The 19,811-nt window shown below is 43.1% G+C and overlaps 2 protein-coding genes across 4 annotated transcripts in view; both read left to right on the forward strand.

Moving 5' to 3' along the window:
- Nucleotides 1-3,121, forward strand: part of TBC1D23 (TBC1 domain family member 23) — a 32,025-nt gene extending 28,904 nt beyond the window's left edge. For both annotated transcript variants that reach the window (XM_079973702.1, XM_079973703.1), the window contains 2 exons: nt 1,056-1,250; nt 2,858-3,121. In XM_079973702.1, coding sequence (XP_079829828.1) covers nt 1,056-1,250; nt 2,858-2,939 — 277 coding nt within the window. In that variant the 3' untranslated portion in view covers nt 2,940-3,121. The remainder of the gene's footprint in view (nt 1-1,055; nt 1,251-2,857) is intronic.
- A 3,250-nt stretch (nt 3,122-6,371) lies between these two features.
- NIT2 (nitrilase family member 2) lies at nt 6,372-18,172 on the forward strand. Of its 2 annotated transcripts, XM_079974551.1 has the most exons (10): nt 6,372-6,452; nt 8,447-8,565; nt 11,098-11,218; nt 11,351-11,439; nt 12,586-12,679; nt 12,977-13,051; nt 15,036-15,114; nt 15,398-15,496; nt 16,433-16,488; nt 17,916-18,172. In XM_079974551.1, the coding sequence occupies exons 1-10, from the start codon at nt 6,425-6,427 to the stop codon at nt 18,011-18,013; spliced, it is 858 nt and encodes a 285-aa protein (XP_079830677.1). In that variant the 5' UTR covers nt 6,372-6,424; the 3' UTR covers nt 18,014-18,172. The 2 variants fall into 2 exon arrangements, with proteins under 2 accessions (XP_079830677.1, XP_079830678.1); XM_079974552.1 differs by lacking the exons at nt 6,372-6,452; nt 8,447-8,565 and adding an exon at nt 9,706-9,793.
- The last annotated feature ends 1,639 nt before the right edge of the window (nt 18,173-19,811 follow it).

The following is a 19,811-nucleotide window of genomic DNA, read 5'->3' on the forward strand; positions in this document are numbered from 1 at the left end:
GTGGAACAGATTTCTGCTTGTAGAATGGGACTTCACCTTCTCTCCATTGCAGTCTTGCACATGACCTCAAATTCTGCTGTGGAAAGTTGGGGGAGCCTCTGGGGCAAATTAGGCGTTTTGTGCAGAGGTCTGAAATAAGGAAGTAGAAAGGTGTAGTCCTGTGTACAAACACAATTCTGCTCATGCAACGTTGGATTCCACCTTCTTTGACACCTCCCTTTCCATGGAGGCGCAGATTGCAGCTATAACAAAGGCGGCATTTTTTCATCTCTGCCAAGCTAAGCAGTTGGCTCCTTACTTCTCTCGCCCTGACCTAGCCACTGTGATCCACGCGACGGTCACCTCCAGACTGGATTATTGTAACTCGCTCTACGTGGGGCTGGCCTTGAGACTGACCCAGAAACTCCAGAGGGTGCAGAATGCTGCAGCGAGACTCCTTACCAGGTCCTCGCTGCGAGATCACATTCACCCGGTGCTATACCAGCTGCACTGGCTCCCGGTGGAGTACAGGATCAGGTTTAAGGTGCTGGTTTTAACCTTTAAAGCCCTATATGGCCTAGGACCCTCGTACCTACGGGACCGCCTCTCCTGGTATGCCCCACAGAGAAACTTATGGTCTTCAAATAAAAACATCTTGAAGGTCCCAGGCCACAGAGAGGTTAGGCTGGCCTCAACTAGAGCCAGGGCTTTTTCAGCTGTGGCTCCGATCTGGTGGAACAAGAGACTAGGGCCCTGCGGGACTTGACATCTTTCCTCAGGGCCTGCAAGACAGAGTTGTTCCACCAGGCCTTTGGCCAGGGCATAGCCTGACTCCCTCCTTCGGCAATCTTCACGGAGCTCTGGCCCAATGGTTGCCATTGGTTTGATTTGAATTAATTTTATAATGAATGATTTTAGAGTGTTGTGTTGTGTTGTACTGTTGTACTGTTTTATTGCTGTTAGCCGCCCTGAGCCCGGTTTCGGCTGGGGAGGGCGGGATATAAATAAAAATTTATTATTATTATTATTCTGTATTTCTGACAAAAAAACCTTTTATCTTTTTACTTTGTTCACAGTCATCTTCTAGTAACAGCAACACATATGTACTGTCTGAGGGAAATTGCCTCCCGAAAGGGATTTGCTTACATACAATCTCGCCAGGCACTAAATTCTGTAGTTAAAATAACATCCAAGAAAAAACATCCTGAATTAATAACATTCAAGTATGGAAATAGCACCACTTCCGGCATAGAAATTTTGGCAATTGAGAGGTAGGTTTGTTTGTTTGTGTTTTGCTTCAGACTCATCTACACATGACTATTCCCAATCAATTGCAGCGCATTTTCTCCCCTGAGATCAGATTGGGAAATCCAAATAGCGTGGTGCAGACAATTAGACACTCTTAGTATTCCATGCTAAGTACTTCCTCTGAAAGGTTCTTTCGCCTTTTCTGACTTGGAATCCCTCTACATATTACTCAGAAGTGTTAGATGAACCTCACTCTACAAACTATTATTCCATAGTTAGTGGTCCACATGATCTGCACTGCTGGACTTTTATGAGATTTTCTTACCAAAGCCTCAAACTACATAGCTTCTCAAGATTTATTTTTTTAAAATGTGGAGGTAAGACATACAAAGTGCTAAAAGTTTCCATTTCAGTGGCTTTTCACCTAAGTTGTTTAAAGCCTGTGCAAATTGCCCTGTTTATTAGGTGATAACTATTACAGTGGGGACGCAGGTGGCGCTGTGGGTTAAAGCCTCAGCGCCTAGGGCTTGCCGATCGAAAGGTCGGCGGTTCGAATCCCTGCGGCGGGGTGCGCTCCCGCTGCTCGGTCCCAGCGCCTGCCAACCTAGCAGTTTGAAAGCACCTCCGGGTGCAAGTAGATAAATAGGGACCGCTTACCAGCGGGAAGGTAAACGGCGTTTCCGTGTGCGGCTCTGGCTCTGGCTCTGGCTCTGGCCAGAGCAGCGATGTCACGCTGGCCACGTGACCCGGAAGTGTCTCCAGACAGCGCTGGCCCCTGGCCTCTTAAGTGAGATGGGCACACAACCCCAGAGTCTGTCAAGACTGGCCCGTACGGGCAGGGGTACCTTTACCTTTACCTTAACTATTACTGCAAACATCCCATGATTACAGGATCATATTAAATGGCTGTCTCCATTCAACCATCTTGGTACAGAGGTTTTTATTTCTCACTTCCTGCAATGGGTTGGATGCAAAGAACTTTTGAGGATGCAGAAAACAGCTTTTACATACAGTGGTACCTCGGGTTACATACGATTCAGGTTACATACGCTTCAGGTTACAGACTCCGCTAACCCAGAAATTTTACCTCATGTTAAGAACTTTGCTTCAGGATGAGAAAAGAAATTGTGCTCTGGTGGTGCAGCGGGAGGCCCCATTATCTAAAGTGGTGCTTCAGGTTAAGAACAGTTTCAGGTTAAGAGCAGACCTCTGGAACGAATTAAGTACGTAACCAGAGGTACCACTGTAGTCTGCCTTTGGTTATAACTCATTATATGTCAGTAAGATAAAGTGTACCCGCGGTGGGAATTACACAACCATTTACACAAGGAAATTCTAGCTGGATGGGCTGTGATACAGTAGTTATTTTGCAAATTGCATATGAAAGCAGCAAACAGGGATTAACGTGGCTATTTGAAAAGAAGCCTTAGTCATTATGAAACAATATTTTTAATCCTTTTATTATCTCCATCTGTCACGGATGCTTTACTTGAGATTCCAGCATTGCAGAAGGTTGGGCTAGATGACTCTTGGTGTCCCTTCCAGCTCAACAATTCTATACTAAATCTTTGATCAACAGTGAATTTGTTCAGTATGTCAACAAATGTTCTTTTTGTTTCCATTTCTTAAGGTACTTGATTCCAAATGCAGGTGATGCTACCAAAGCCATAAAGCAACAGATTATGAAAGTTCTGGATGCCCTGGAAAGCTAATGAGAAAAATACTTTTTCAGTTGTGTCTTAAAAAAAAGAAAAAATGACAACCTGGATACTGCACATGGACCTAAAATGAATTTTCCTGTGGAATACTAACCTAAGAGGACATTTTCAGTTTACTGATGGGAGTGCCTGGGTAGCAGGTTTAAGATAGGAGTAAATTATACATTTTGAATATATTTTTAAAGTCTTTTTCTTTAACACTCTTGGATTTTGTAAAAGTTGTTTATTATAAATGTCAGTTATTTTTCAAGTAGCTTTTGAGGAGCTGACCTGTTCTTAATAAGAGCGATTCAATACACAGATCACTTTGAAGAATTGTATTGAAGCCACACAGCACTTCTAAGATAATGGGGAGATATTTGAAACCCATTTTCTTCTTAATATTACAAACTGTTAAGTAGCAGCTGTTTTTTAAAGGCCCGAAGCACTGAATATGTGGTTTGATCTGCTGGGTAAAACACCAAGGAGTGACGACAATACATAGGCTAGGAAATAGAACTAGGAAAAATTGGGACCCAGCTAAAAATAATATTGCACTCCACTAAACTGGGTGGGTGTGTAACGTCTTCTGTGTGCTATCAAGTAAAAAAAATAGTGGCTAAATTAATAAACTTGAGATGTTGAATTGGATGCCGTAATGAAAAGTTTACACTCGCAAGTATGTGGCTGGGTTATTATGAAAGTGGAGGTTTTATTGGGCCATGGTCAGCATTAGAATGAACGCTGAAATCAGAATTCATGTGATGGAATATCAGAGTTGGCTGCCATGATGGGGAGACGAACATAATTGTTGGATTATCTTTTCAGAAACTGTCTGGCACGGACTGAGGGTGTACTGTTTGCAAGTGAGGCAAAGTGATCAGAGAGCTACATATTTGCAATGATTTTTTAATACATATGACATGCCTTTTTCCCCTCTTCAAGTCATGTCAGTTAAGTTTTTGAAATAATGTCTTCACTGCTTGAGAATTACAAGTATTTGCTGCAAATCTGTAGCTATCACATATTGACCAAATGTTTAAGAGGAACTTGAATGCTCTTCGTATCCTGGAGCAAGTTCAGTACATGAAGATATGAAAGGCTGCAAAACTGTTGGGATTAAATGTTCTGTGCAAAACAAAAGCAAAGCTGAACACCTGCAGTCGAAAAAGATCTGTTGCAGTATCATCACAAAATAAATTAAGCTGACCTTTATAACAAATCAGCTCTTTAAAGTTACGTTCTTAGTAGGAATCAAGTTATGGCACCTTAATCCTGGAACTAACTCCCATTTTTAAACATATCTAAATGAACAACACTAAAAGAAGTATTTGACGATGCATTGCATGAACTGCACTCTGCCAATGCTCCTGTATTTATAATTCTGCCCCAGAGCTGTCATTTTATGTAATTTTTTTTTCTCCAGTTCTCCTTTAAAGTAAAATCTCCTGAAGAGCCTCCAATTTGTGCCTACTTCAACACAGAGATTCCCCCATAGTGTTAATGTAAAGATGTTTGTGTTATTGTTTATAAACTGCAGTTGTAAATAAACCAGTACTATTTGAACACAAATGGTTCAGATAAAAAATGTTTGATCCGACGATGTCATTTCTGCTTATTTAAATATTTTAGCACTTTAAAAATGTACTGTAATCTGTTTTTCGTTATGATTCATCAGAATCAAACATGAAGGGTGATGGATTAAGACTTAAGCTTTTGATGAATGGAAGGACTTGTGACAGAAAGGTAAAGATGGGAAGACCATGTCTTTTGGGACCCTGCCATCTTCCATTCTGTGGGCATGACCAAGCCAGCATAGACATCACTTGAGACAGAAGTGTGAAAGTGTAAGAAAATATTAAAAAGACATGAGGGCATTCTTTACTAAGCGTGTGCAGGTGCCTGAATCACTAGACCAATCATTGCATTTTTCTAGCATAGCCAGAAATACTGTGCTTTTCACCCTAGGAACAAGAATTGGGCCAAACAAGCAACACAATGCAAGCCCACCTTGGCCCAAGAGTTCCTTGTAACACCTCAAGAGAGAAATTTAAGGCTGCAGAATGAGACATGGTATTGATGCATGCATAAACTGGCACAGCAAGTGGTTGCCAATTGCCAAGATAATAATTTGAAACAACCTGACCTCATTCTATTCCTTGAAGGCAGCGTTGGCTATTTGCCTGCAACCCTCCTACAACTTTCATCAGCCCCCGCCAGCATAGCAAAGGGTCTGGAGTGAAGGGAAGTCCAACAACATCTGGAGTGCCTTTTCCTGTAGGCATCTTCATTTCAGCGATCTAAACCTGATTGCCTGCAAACTGGTGTGATCAAACAGGTGCGGTAACTTTGCAGGAAGCCTTTGGTGCTGCGTGTTTGGTTTCCATAGAATCATAGAGTTGGAAGAGACCACAAGGGTCATCGAGTCCAACCCCCTGCCAAGCAGGAAACACCATCAGAGCACTCCTGACATATGGTTGTCAAGCCTCTTCTCCTCCTCCTCTGAATAATAGCTTAATTCTCCAGTGCCTTTAGTTTGCTTACCTTTGGGAAGATTTGAAGAGCTAATAATAAAACATAAACCGAATATAGCGACGGGACAGCTGTAGTTGCCACCATTTCAAAAGCCGTCTCCCTCTTGCGGCTGCAGGTTAAGCTGAAGCTCAGCAAGAGGATCTTTTCCCCAGCATAAAATAAATTAAAAAATTGACCAGTAGCACCTGAGAGATCAACTAAGTTTGTTCTGGGGTAGCTTTCATGTGCATGCACACTTCTTCAGATACACTGAAGCACGGCTGGGATGAAAAACTTTGTTTCATGAGGATGCCCATGCTTTTGGACATCTCACCTATCTCTTAAGAGTACAAGAGCCCTGACCGGGTTGAGTGGGGAATATATATACAGTGGTACCTCGGGTTAAGAACTTAATTCATTTTGGAGATCTGTTCTTAACCTGAAGCACCACTTTAGCTAATGGGGCCTCCTGCTGCCGCTGCACAATTTCTGTTCTCATCCTGAAGCAAAGTTCTTAACCCAAGGTAATATTTCTGGGTTAGTGGAGTCTGTAACCTGAAGCGTATGTAACCCGAGGTACCACTGTATGTGTGTGTGTGTATATATATATATATGTGTGTGTGTCTGTGTGTGTATACACACACACACACACACACACACACTCACACTCACATATACATGTGTGTGTGTATGAATTTATTTCTATACATGAGTGTGTGTGTGAATTTATTTCTATACATTTCTATACATATATGTATATATATATGTATATAAATGTATCCGCCTCCTTTATGCGCCACCGCTCTTGCAAGCAACATTAATATTCTCTTTTAATCCACTCCTATGATGCTTTAGCAGAGAGCGCATTGGGTCCGGTCCGGCAGTTAATGGAACTACATTTCCCAGCAACCCTTCGCTCCTACGGAGCATGCGCGCCCCCCTCGGAGAATGGGCATTTGCTGGGGCGCGGAGGAGCCTTCGCGGTTATGCAGCTGGCGAAAGGCGTCATGGCCAGTGAGTGACTTTCCTGCCGGGGTGGGGGCAGTGGCGTAGCGTGGGTTATCAGCACCCGGGGCAAGGCAAGTAATTTGCGCCCCCTAACCCATGGATTTGCGCCCCCTAACCCGTGGATTTGCGCCCCCTAACCCGTGGATTTCCCTAACCCCCAGATGTTGCGCCCGGTGCGGCCGGCCCCCCCTGCACCCCCCACGCTACGCCACTGGGTGGGGGACCCTTGGGCTTCGTTAGGGGCTCTTAATTTCCGGTGCAAAATGCAAAATGATCTGGGCTGGCAGTTAAACAGGGACACACACACCCGCTTTGCTAGTGGGAGAGGAGGGGGAGTTCCCTAGGAAAACAAGGTTTCGCTTTCCTGCTGCTTTGCACGGATCTAGCTTGTGCACGTCTCTGTTCAGAAGGAAGCGTGCATTTGGAACTGCACCCTGAGATGCTCATTCAATCCATAATCGCTGCTATGGGGTTTTGTTGGTAGGAGACCGCTCATCCTCCCTCCCCCCCCCCACAAGTAGATGTTACACGTAGTATTTCGGGGCGATTTTCAGCGTAGTTATAATAAAAGTGCCTGAAATCCTATGCCAGGCTACTGCGAAGTAAGTCTCAATGAGTTCCGTGGGGCAACGGGATTGCAAGCCCAAGTCTGTCATCTCCTTAGTGGATTCTTATCCAAGGCTGATTTATCCACCCCACCCCACCCCCCCACCCCATGAAATACTTGCTCTCCTTTCTGCAGGAATTAGAAAGGAATGTACATTTTCAATATTTAGCCATGCCAGTGAAGAAATTCCATTCTAAACCAGTGGACCTATGGTTTGAAACCAGAACAGGGTTTCAAGTGGTGCTGGTGTGACCTGGGACGGTTGTCCTAAAACGAATGACAAAGATAACTGTGTCACACTTTACAGTTTCATCCTTTATATTTCTGTCTACTAGTAAGCCTGAGTTTGTTGAGATTTCCCCAGTTTAGGGGTCCATAGCCTCACGTTGCCACCCTTAACACTGCGAGCAAATAAGCCCACACAGTTAGACTGTCTTCTCCATAAATATGCAGAGGATTGCACTGTTAGAAAGCTCTTTATGTGCCCGCGAAGTTTGTGCTATGCATGCTTACCCCACAAAAGATTTTAAATTAAATTGACCTTTGTTACCGCTTTCCTTTCCCCTTTAACTAGAGGGAGGCAAACATTTCTGCTACTGTGCAAGTTTTGTTGGCAATTTCCCAGTAAGTTTAAAGGACTCTGTTTTGGAGTTTCTTTGACTTCTGGTAAATTTGGGAAGCTCTGGGGCTGTGCAGGAATAAAAGGCTGCTCTCTAACTTGTCCACATGAGAGACATCATAATTATCATCATTATTAATGTACAGTGGTACCTCGGGTTACATACGCTTTAGGTTACCGACTCCGCTAACCCAGAAATAGTAACTCAGGTTAAGAACTTTGCTTCAGGATGAGAACAGAAATCGTGCTTTGGCGGCGCAGAGGCAGCAGGAGGCCCCATTAGCTAAAGTGGTGCTTCAGGTTAAGAACAACTTCAGGTTAAGAACGGATCTCCAGAACGAATTAAGTACTTAACCCGAGGTACCACTGTATTACCTAACTACCTTAAGGTCACAACAGTTTGAAATGTTGTTAGCATCTGTCTGTCTTGAGAGACAATGGAAGAGTGCCGTGGGGGGGGGGGGGAGTAAAGTCAAACCATTGGAGAGGGCAACTGCAGTCGCAACTGTCCTGGCTTGGCCCCCACCAACATCACCCCTGCCTACAGGATGGCTTTTACTTGCATTTTTTATTCATCTCGACTTCCCCCTCCCCGCGAGCATCACATCCTTGTCAGAATTTCTGTCATAATCCATAAATTATCTAGCAGGTTGTCTGTGCAGCATTTGGAGCACTGCAGGTACAATAATACTTTGGGGGGGGTTAAATTATAAGTTTAGGAGTATTTTCTGGGGTCTTTCCCACTAGTTCATGATCTGCCTTCTTGCTTGTTAGATTTCCGTATCGCTCTCATCCAGCTTCACGTGTCTGCTGCCAAAACTGAGAACCTGAACCGAGCCTGTGGTCTTGTGAGGTCTGCAGCGCAACAAGGAGCAAAACTTGTGGTTCTTCCAGTGAGTACTTTCCCTGTACCCTCAAACTTGTTTACTGTTTGTTATTCATAGAGTTTCAGTCTTCCTCCTTGGTACTGCGAGTTTCCTTCAGCAAGGTTTGAAATAACATGCAAGTGTAAGTTGTTCTTAGTTCTGTGCATTTTGGATATGACAGCTAAAACTGTCTTGTTTGCATTTCTGGGTTTTGTTTTGTTTTTAGGTTATTTATAGCCTGCCATCAACAGATTTCCCAAGATTGCAAAATATAAAATACTGTATCTGAAATGCCAAATACAAGATTAAAAACCATTTCTAAAATGTGTAGCAGTAGCCTGTAATTCCACAGAGGAGAGAAAAGTGATTTCAAATTGAGCAATAATATAATTGTAATAGATCTATATCTGGTGCTGAAGAGACATGAGCGAAGACACTAGCTGAGCCATTTATTTATTTATTACGTTTATATCTCCCCTTTGTTTTGTTTTATTCTTCCATGTATGATGCATTACGGTATTTTAATATTTAGTTGGAAGCCGCCCAGAGTGGCTGGGGAAGCCCAGCCAGATGGGCGGGGTATAAATAAATTATTATTATTATTATTATTATTATTATTATTATTACTACTACTACTACTACTATTACTACTATTACTACTATTATTATTATGTTTTGCTTTACTACCTTTGACACACAAGTGATGACACTAAATGTGCTCTTTGAAAACAACATTTTCTGGCTTTGTGCAGCAGCAATCTTAATTGGGGCAATGGTTCCTTTCCTGTTGGATCCTCTTTGCCCACAGAGTTCTCTTGCCTGTGTTGGTCATTAACCTTCTGAGTTGGTCATTAACCTTCTGCTGCCTTGTATGCGGCCCCAACAGTGCAAAGTTCTTGATAAACCAGCCAGAACGCTTCAAGTGTAGGATGTTTCCCTTCCTGCTAATGGATATTCTGATGTCAAATAAATATTCCCATATTAGCTGTAGTGTAAACAACGGATGTTCAAAATGGTCTTTGCTGTTCTCTTCCTGAGCCACTTAAAGTGATGACATATACATTACTTGTGAAATTATCGTGTTTGAATGTGCTAAGTGTTTCATGAATCTTGAAGAACGCGGATTATCTGTGTTCACCAATTTCTCCCTTTGCCTTTATTCCACAGAGTAATTGGCTCCTCAGTGAGCCAGGAAGCAAAGTGGGGAGGTAAAGAAACTTGATTAACTTGGGCCTAAATGCACCAGATTATGGAGGTAGCTATGACCGTATCTGTCTGGTGAGAGCGAAGGCACCTCTTGTTTCAGATTTAATCCAAATAATGTTGTTTCTTGTTACCCAAATCTCAAGGCTAGACTTCTATACAGTGGTACCTCTGCTTACGAACTTAATTCGTTCCAGAGGTCCATTCTTAACCTGAAGCTGTTCTTAACCTGAGGTACCACTTTAGCTAATGGGGCCTCCTGCTGCCACCGCCGCGCAATTTCCGTTCTTCTCCTGGGGCAATGTTCTTAACCCAAGGTACTACTTTTGGGTTAGCGGAGTCTGTAACCCAAAGTGTTTGTAACCCGAGGTACCACTGTAATGCATCCTTCTGATTTCTCTGAGGAAGTAGACCGTGGCCCAGGTTCTGTGGTGAATCTGGCGTTGTTATTGCCATGCCTTTTGTTGGGACTCACAGTACACTGACTTCTTGTTGACTCCCAGACCCAGCACAGGCTCTCTTTACCAACTTCCAGTAGCGTCGAGGCAAATTCAAAAGTGCATGGTCCCTTCATGATAGTCACAGCCATACCCCCTTCTAAGATTATAAGTCTTCAAAGACTATTCAATAATATTATGATTACACAACAATTATAATTAGGACCACTAAACCTTTGCCTGCTTCTGTGGCCTTGCCATAACATATATCTTGGTTATTATATCCTGGTCTGTGATCTTTGCTTCTCCACTCCCACCAACATCCAAAGGTCTTCTGCTCATGCAAAAGCATCCACCATTTCTCCTTTGCTGCCCTGTATTCTTGAAACTACCTGTCAGAACACCTGTGCGATAGCACCTCTCTTACTTAACTTCAAATCCTCATTTAACCCACCTTTTCCATGAAGCCTTTGACACTGCCTTTGCTCAGTCCCCACCCATTTCCCAAATCCTCCTGTAGCTTGACCCATCATGAAGCCTAAGCGTTTTCCAAAGGAGCTGCCTGACGTAAGCAAGTCAGATGTAAGAGGACTGCATCTCACGTTTAAAGATACATTGTGTGTGCTTGCGTAGAAATTAAGAGCTATATTTTATTCTGTAAACAATTCCAGTATCGGAAGTTCATCCATGTTTCGGCTTTGTCAAGAAGAAGAAGTTTGTAGAGCTCTCTTGTGGCCAGACACATTTGTACAGATTACTTTAAAAATCTTCTCAGACTTTGAGAGGGCTGTCATAGGCATATTTACTCAGAAGTAGGCCCCACTCAGTTCAGTGGGACTTGCTCTCAGGTAAGTGTACGTAGGGCTTGCATTCTGAATATGCTACACAGATGTCTGTTTCATTTTGCTTTCAAATTTAGGAATGCTTCAATTCTCCCTATGGCACAAAATATTTTCCAGACTATGCGGAGAAAATTCCTGGCGAGTCCACACAGAAGCTCTCGGAAATTGCAAAGGAGTGTGGCGTTTATCTAATTGGAGGTAAATTGCCATATTGGCGATTGTGATGAGTGTTACAGTTTTACTTGTCCTGAATACAGGTGTAAGATTAGAACAAGCATTGTGTTTGAATATCTGCCTAAGTCATAACAATTTTCTTCTCTTTAATGAAAGGATCTATTCCAGAAGAGGATGCTGGAAAGCTGTATAACACATGCACTGGCTTTGGTCCAGATGGTGCTATGATAACGAAGTACCGAAAGGTAAAATATGATAGATATGGCCATGTTTCGATGTAAAGGAAACCCACTATTATTTGTATAACGTGTACATTATCATTAAAACAAAATATGCTTTGCTTCCACATGCTACCTGTAGGTTTCTGATTCAGCTATGACTCATTATATATATACAGTGGTACCTCAGGTTAAGTACTTAATTCATTCTGGTGGTCCATTCTTAACCTGAAACTGTTCTTAACCTGAAGACCACTTTAGCTAATGGGGCCTCCTGCTGCCACCGCGCTGCCGGAGCCTGATTTCTATTCTCATCCTGAAGCAAAGTTCTTAACCTGAAGCACTATTTCTGGGATAGCAGAGTGTGTAACCTGAAGTGTATGTAACCTGAAGCGTATGTAACCCGAAGTACCACTGTGTATATATATATATATATATATATATATATATATATATGTTTGTGTGTGTGTATTCATCTATTCATCCAGCACCTGAGAGAAGCATAGTGGCCACGTATTTAAAATACTTGGTGGCATTGAAGAATAGTTTGTTACATTTGCATCCTGCACTTTCTGCCAAGATTAGAATGGAGATACAACAAAGGGGCTTTGCCCAAGGCTTTCCAGTTTGCTCGGTAGCAGATACCTGAAGTTTCCTATTCCCACATTTAGATCCAGGTTTCTTACATCTAAGACGGCACATTAATTGCTGCACCACGTTGGCATTCTCACCGTAGTTCAATAAGTTGCACGTTAAATTGCAGTAGTTTATCTAAACATTGCTATGGGCAGAAAAGCAAATCTGGATCCAGCCCAGTACAGGCGTCTTCCTCACTTGAACGCATTCAGTATGCATGCTGCTGCTGACACACATGTTGAAAATGGCACCCAAAGGGGGTGGGGGAATCCCCCCCCCCCACTTGCGCTTGTCCTGGTGATGAACACAGCGGCCTGGAACGGAACCCCTGTGAAGGTGGGGATTCCCTTGTATATACTTCTCAAATGAGAGCACTACAAGGTATTCTGGAAAACTGAAGTTATTTAGAAGATATATGTAGATCATAGAATTGCCCGTTGTGATATAAATATATATGAATGGATAGAGGGCATATAGAGAATGCACAATTAATGTGGAATAATTTGCAAGCAGCACACTTTTTTATTTTGAAAACAGATTCATTTGTTTGACATTAATGTCCCCGGGAAAATCCGGTTTCAGGAATCAGAAACGCTGAGTCCCGGTGCCACATTATCTGTGATTGATACACGTAAGTAAAACATCTTCATTCTAGTGAATAGCAATTCACTTCAGGGTGTATTGTGGCTCATGTGTGGTCAAGAAACGGCTGTGCTGTTAGCTTCTGTATGTAGACTGAGAGTTTGTCTTTTCATTGTGTATGGGATCTTCTCAGCCATATTTTTAATAAGGAAGTATTAAGTGTGTGTGTGTGAGGGAGAGAGAGAGAGAACGAGAATGAGAGAGGTAAGCATTTATAGACTGAGCTTTCTGCTTGGACTTCCCAAGGCAGTGACATATCTGGCATGTTTTTAATGTTTTGGAACAGCTTATTGCAAGATAGGACTTGGGATCTGTTACGACCTCCGCTTTGCTGAGCTTGCTCAAATCTACACACAGAAAGGTGAGGACATCCTGCTGATTTGAATGAATTTGTGGTGGGGGAGAAGGGTACAACGATTCCTTGTAAAACACCCAATTTCATATCCTAAAGTTCCATACACTAGCAAGGAGAATGTGCTTGCATCCAAGCTACAATTCGGCATATTCATAATTGATCTTATGGCAATCTCCTTGTCCCAAAAGGCAAGCATTTATTTGTCTAATTAGGAAAGTTCCCCATTAAGGTGCAACAACTAAAAGTTGTATAATTGACGTTGAACAAAGAGGACACCTTCTCATCAGCCTGTTAGTGTTTGCCTGTCTAATGAAAACTCATGTTTTCTCTCCACCTTCTGTCGATTTCAATGAGACACTCAGTATGGTACCTGTAGTTGCTACTCACTCTACTGCCAGCAGGGGGCATGGTTGAGCAGCGTTGTTGTTGTTGTTGTTGTTTAGTCGTTTAGTCATGTCTGACTTTTCATGACCCCATGGACCAGAGCACGGCAGGCACTCCCGTCTTCCACTGCCTCCCACAGTTTGGTCAAACTCATGTTAGTAGCTTCGAGAACACTGTCCAACCATCTTATATTCTGTTGTCCCCTTCTCCTTGTGCCCTCTGTCTTTCCAACATCAGGGTCTTTTCCAGAGAGTCTTCTCTTCTCATGAGGTGGCCAAAGTATTGGAGCCTCAGCTTCATGATCTGTCCTTCCAGTGAGCACTCAGGGCTGATTTCCTGAAGAATGGATAGGTTTGATCTTCTTGCAGTCCATGGGACTCTCAAGTTTCTCCTCCAGCACCATAATTCAAAAGCATCAGTTCTTCGGCAATCAGCCTTCTTTATGGTCCAGCTCTCACTTCCATACATCACTACTGGGAAAACCATAGCTTTAACTATACGGACCTTTGCTGGCAAGGTGATGTCTCTGCTTTTTAAGATGCTGGCAAGGTGATGTCTCTGCTTTTTAAGATGCTGTCTAGGTTTGTCATTGCTTTTCTCCCAAGAAGCAGGCGTCTTTTAATTTCGTGACTGCTGTCATCATCTGCAGTGATCATGGAGCCCAAGAAAGTAAAATCTCTCACTGCCTCCATTTCTTCCCCTTCTATTTGCCAGGAGGTGATGGGACCAGTGGCCATGATCTTAGTTTTTTTGATGTTGAGCTTCAGACCATATTTTGTGCTCTCCTCTTTCACCCTCATTAAAAGGTTCTTTAATTCCTCCTCACTTTCTGCCATCAAGGTAGCTCTTCCAAAAGGCCCCAGACTGATTTGGGCACTGACTGGCCATAGCTGCTGAAAGGATCTCTGGACAGTGACTGCAATGATAAACTTCATACAGAGCGCATTTCCAACACAGGCCAGGTTAGAATACCTAATAAATGTCAGCTATCTTGTGGGCTTGGAGCAGGTTGCATTTTCTGAAACTTGTGGGATCGCCTTACCCTTTATATGCCCTCCTGGCCACTTCAATCTACACAATAATTACAGGTGCCACATTTGTAAGAAATCAGTCTTTTGGTATGGCATCATCTACACTTTGGAGCTCCCTGCCTATGGATATCAAGAAGATATATTCACTCTGCTCTTTCCAGTGCCTGCTTAAAGCATCATTGTTTAGGCAAGCCTATCCAAACATGTGGACGATACAAGTGTTTTAATCAGTTTTTAGATTATTGTTGATTTTAATTAGTTTTGGGTGTTTTACAATATCTGGGTTTAACTGTCTTGTACTGATAAGGTCAATGCTTTGTTTGATTGCTTCTGTAAACCACTTTGTAATGAAACCTCACTCGAGCGGTGTATACGTTTTTGTTACACAAAAATATGCTAAACAGAATGTCCAGTGGCAGCAGAGAGCAAAGCATAACCCATAAGACTTGACCAAAGGAAGAGAAACGTCTCAAAAAAACATCATGGTGAGATTGCTGCTGCTTTTCCAAGACTATGCCTTTCTCTCCCAATAATATAAATGCAACTCAGCCACCATCTCCTTCCTTTTGAACCAGGTTGCCAGCTCTTGGTGTATCCAGGGGCTTTTAACTTGACAACGGGGCCAGCCCACTGGGAACTGCTCCAAAGAGGACGGTGAGATCCAGCAAATTATCCCTTCTCCCAAGTGCTTGTAGAAAAAATAGTTTAATAGTGACACTTGTTACATTGCTGAAGGTGCTGTTCTTTTTAAATAGAAAAGCAATTTAGAGCTTCCCTCACTAAATTAAAAACAATATGGTACTTGCTTACACTGAAGCCGATATATGGATGAATGCATGCATAGCGAAATAGAACTTCAAGCTTGCTCCATTCATCTGCTGCATTTTCTCCAGTGCACAAAGATTCATACTGAAGCCTTTTATTCCTTTTCATGCAGAGCTGTCGATAATCAAGTCTATGTGGCAACGGCATCTCCTGCCAGGGATGAGAAGGCGTCTTATGTAGCCTGGGGACACAGCACTGTGGTAAATCCATGGTAAGTAGGAAAATGGGGTGTACTCTGAACATGTCTTGCATTCAGTACCATCGCATGTCATGTTTTCTGACTCAGTTTCTAGTTCAAAGTTTTTGAATTTGTGGCACGATACCAGACCAATTCATTCAGATAAAGCCTTGCTGAGAATCTGTTTTGTACTATAATATTTTAGTAAAACTTTGAAACAGCAAATGTTGGGAAGGCCAATAGGAAAGGATACATAAGAAACATTGAACGTGATACATTTTCAAAAGTGCATTTGGACCGTTAGATCCGAACTCCTGTGGTGGTGATCAAAACCTGGATTACCTTGAAAGCTTACTGCTTCAGAATTCTTTGCCCTGCTTCTTTTCTTGTTCGCATCTAGTTTGGATGGGAATCAAACGGCCAAGTCAGGAACTTCCATTTCCTATCAGCCTGTCCTTCTGGAACTCTATCCCATTCCACCTTTGAGCTCGGAGGGTTGACGAAGTAAAGGAGGTTGAAGGCCTTGTTTTAGGAAGTCTGTGGCTCTTAAGGGGTGCATGTACAGTGGTACCTCTGGTTGCAAACGAGATCCGTTCCGGAGCCCCGTTCACAACCTGAAAAGAACGCAACCCATGTCTCGCACATGCGGGTCACGATTCGCCACTTCTGCGCATGCACGTGATGTCATTTTGCGCGTCTGTGCATGTGCGAGTGGCAAAACCTGGAAGTGACCCTTTCTGGTACTTCCGGGTCACCGCAGGACGCAACCTGAAAAAACGTATCATGAAGCAAACGTAACAAGAGGTATGACTGTAATGTGTTTATTTTAAATAAAATACAAAACAAGCAAAAAAAAAAAAGTTTTGAAGTATGTTCATTAACCTGTAACAAGGTAAAGACCACAGCTCTGTTGACCGTTTTCTCCCAGCTCCCAAAGAGCTTCTGTAATGGCTCTGTTTTCTTTTTCAGGGGGGAGGTCATAGCCAAAGCTGGCACTGAGGAAACTGTTATCTATGCAGATATAGGTGAGTCCGCAGTAGTGTTTTTTGTCCTCCCATGGCATGGGCTTCTTCTGTAGCATTAAACCGGGACAGAGTGACACGATTCAGTTCCTTGACTATAAAATGGGAATAAACAACCTCCCCCCACAAGGATATTTATGAGAGCGCAAAACAGGCTCAATAACTTTGCATGTCTTTCATGCAGTGGTAAATTAAAATTTACCATTGGATCTGCCAAGCTAAGATTTGACTGATTTTGCATGTGAAAATTAAGGATTTAACCTTCATCTTGTTTTCTGGGATAAAAACTTACCCAGGCACACTTTTCATTGTGCAGTTTACTTATAAGTAGACATATAGGATAGTCCTTCTAATCTAGGACATTGTCACCCGCACAACATCTCCAAATTTTAGCCAGTTGCTACTTACTGTTTTCCTTCTGAAAGGGGGAAAAAAACTCCCAGGGAATAACGCACATAAGAAATGCATTGAATGTTACCATTGGGACACTAAAATACTCCATTTTTCCCATCGAAAAAATGGTCAGGGAAAGGCCAGGAAACATGGGGGGCATAGGGTGTCGATAGGTTGGCACAAACCATAGAATCTAGTTTGGGGAACAAGGACATTGTCATGCAGGTTTATCATTGGGGTGAGATATATAAGGTTAACCTTAGTTTTGAGTTGACATACTGTAGGTTTTTTTCTAGATGGTATACAATATTTTTATAGCAGTTTTACTTTAAAAGGTAATTTTTGTCATTGTAATTGAAAATAAAAAACATAGCTTAGTTAAGGAACAGAAATTGTGTTGTTTGCTCAATATGCAGGGACAATTGTTTCCTGTACAAAACAATTCTACCTCCTCTGGATAAGTTCTTTCTGGCTGTGGGTGTATTAGTTTTGTCAAGCACACTTCCTCTAGCATATGGGTAGGCAAACTTAAGGCCCGGGGGCCAGATCCAGCCTAATCACCTTCTCAATCCAGCCCACAAACGGTCTGGGAATCAGCGTGTTTTTACTTGAGTAGAATGTATCATTTTATTTAAAATGTATCTCTGGGTTATTTGTGGGGCCTGCCTGGTGTTTTTACATGAGTAGAATGTGTGCTTTTATTTAAAATGCATCTCTGGGTTATTTGTGGGGCATAGGAATTTGTTTAGAATTTTTTCCGGTCCCCCACAAGGTCTGAGGGACAGTAGACCGGTCCCCTGCTGAAAAAGTTTGCTGACCCCTCTAGCACAAACACAATTTTTTTCTGTGATCCAAATCTCTCCAAACTTACACTGATAAATGTCATTGGGGTACTAAAAATATGGCAATAACTGGGTTGTGGGGCAGGTTTTTTTGTCAACATTGGATAAATGCTAAATTATAATGGCTACATGGTAGTGTAGGGAGCAGTGAGGGAGAACTGGTAGTAATATGGGCCTTCTTATTTCTGTTTACAGACCTAAAGAGGCTTGCAGAAGTTCGACAGCAAATCCCCATTCTTTCTCAGAAGCGGTCTGATCTTTATGCTGTAGAATCGAAATTCAATGATGTATAGAGACTTGGACCAGTGCAGAAAAATCACCTTTCTTTTCCGAAATCTTTAGTCAAATGATGTAGAAAAAATGAAGTGTCCTTCGGATAAAAATCTAGTAAGGATAAGAAACCCAATTTATAAATTAAAAATTCTATATAAAATTTAGTGGTAAGCTTTGAATGAGAGGGGTTCATTTGACTTTTTTATATTAGGGTACTTGCTTAAGCCACTTCACAATGCATTGAAATATATGTGTATCACCATAGCAGTGCCTTAGAGATCAAGCGCGCATGCATAGAGAACACACGCACAATGGTAAGATTGACTATTATGCTTTGATAAATTGCCTCAGTCCCGTATACCTGAAGAACTGTCTCTACCCTCATTGTTCAGCCTGGACACCAAGGTCCAGCTCCGAGGGTCTTCTGCTGGTTCTCTCACTGTGAAAAGTGGTTATAGGGAACCAGGCAGCAGGCCTTCTCAGTAGTGACGCCCACCTTGTGGAACGCCTTCCCATCAGATGTCAAGATGATAAAGAATTGCACAGCTTTTAGAAGACATCTGAAGGCAGCGCTGTTCAGGGAAGTTTTTAATGTTTGATGTTGTATCGTGTTTTAACTACCGTATTTTTCACACCATAGGACGCACCGGACAATAGGACGCACCTTGTTTTAGAGGGGGGAGAACAAGAAAAAAAAATTCTCTCCCTCTCTGCCCAGCACCCCTTCAGTGAAGCGGCAGGAGGCGCTGCGCAGAGAAGGGGAGAATTTCCCCCCTCTTGTTTTCCCCCTCTAAAACAAGGTGCCGTTTAAGGTGCGTTCAGACGCCTTCAGGCGGCTACCTTGGAAGCCTGGAGAGCGAGAGAGGGGTCGGTGCGCACCTACCCCTCTCGCTCTCCAGGCTTCAAGTTCCTTTCGACCTGCTCTTTGGGGCTGGCGGGGGGAAGCCCACCACCAGCCCCAAAGAGCAGGTCGGGGAGCAGCGGAAAGGCGCGCGGCTATAGAGGCTCCTGCCATAGCCGCATGTCACCTCTCCAGCCAGGAGAGGGTCGCGGGGGGCTTCTTTAGCCCCGTGCACTCTCCCGGCTGGAGAGATGGCGCGCGGCTAAAGAGGCTGCTGCAATAGCGGCGTGTCACCTCTCCAGCTGGGAGAGCGTAAGCGGGGCTTCTTTAGCCCCGAGCGCGCTCTCCCGGCTGGAGAGGTGGCGCGCGGCTATAGAGGCTCCTGCCATAGCCGCGCGTCACCTCTCCAGCCGGCAGAGGGTCGCGGGGCTATGCTGTCTTCGCTCCATAGCACACACACATATTCCCCCTTCATTTTTGAAGGGGAAAAAGTGCATCCTATGGTGCGAAAAATACGGTATTCTGCTGGGAGCTGTCTAGAGTGGCTGGGGAAGCCCAGCCAGATGGGCAGGGTATTATTACTATTAGCAGCAGCAACCCTTGAGACAATATATTTTGACCTTACAGAATTTTGCAAAAGTTGTACCATCATTCAGTGAAAAGCAAGGCTCTGAGCTGTCCTTGAAAGTTTTCCCCTCCCTATCAATCTCTTCTCCAATTCCCTGTTAGTTGAATTCTGTTGTTTCGTGTCACGGCAGGTTTGGTGCTCTATCCCACTCCAGTCCAAGGGCATTACTCCCTTATTTATGTTAAAGGGGAAGTTACTTTGTTTAGGCTGCATTGTCCATCAGTTCAAGAAAACTAACTGTGCCAGGAGTAACTAGTGGTGGAGCACTGAGCTGCTTCTTCCATGAGATAACAGGTTTATGTATGTACAACACTTGTTTGTTCATACAAATGTTTGGTTGGGGAACCTC

This window comes from Podarcis cretensis (genome assembly GCF_951804945.1).
Source record: "Podarcis cretensis genome assembly, chromosome: 4".
Taxonomy (NCBI): Eukaryota; Metazoa; Chordata; class Lepidosauria; order Squamata; family Lacertidae; genus Podarcis; species Podarcis cretensis.

Coding starts and splice junctions, on each gene's coding strand:
- NIT2 (XM_079974551.1), top strand. CDS start 6,425: ATGCAGCTGGCGAAAGGCGTCATGGCCA. Junction 15,497..16,432: donor AGCACTGTGGTAAATCCATG/GTAAGTAGGAAA, acceptor TTTCTTTTTCAG/GGGGGAGGTCATAGCCAAAG. Junction 16,489..17,915: donor TGTTATCTATGCAGATATAG/GTGAGTCCGCAG, acceptor TTCTGTTTACAG/ACCTAAAGAGGCTTGCAGAA.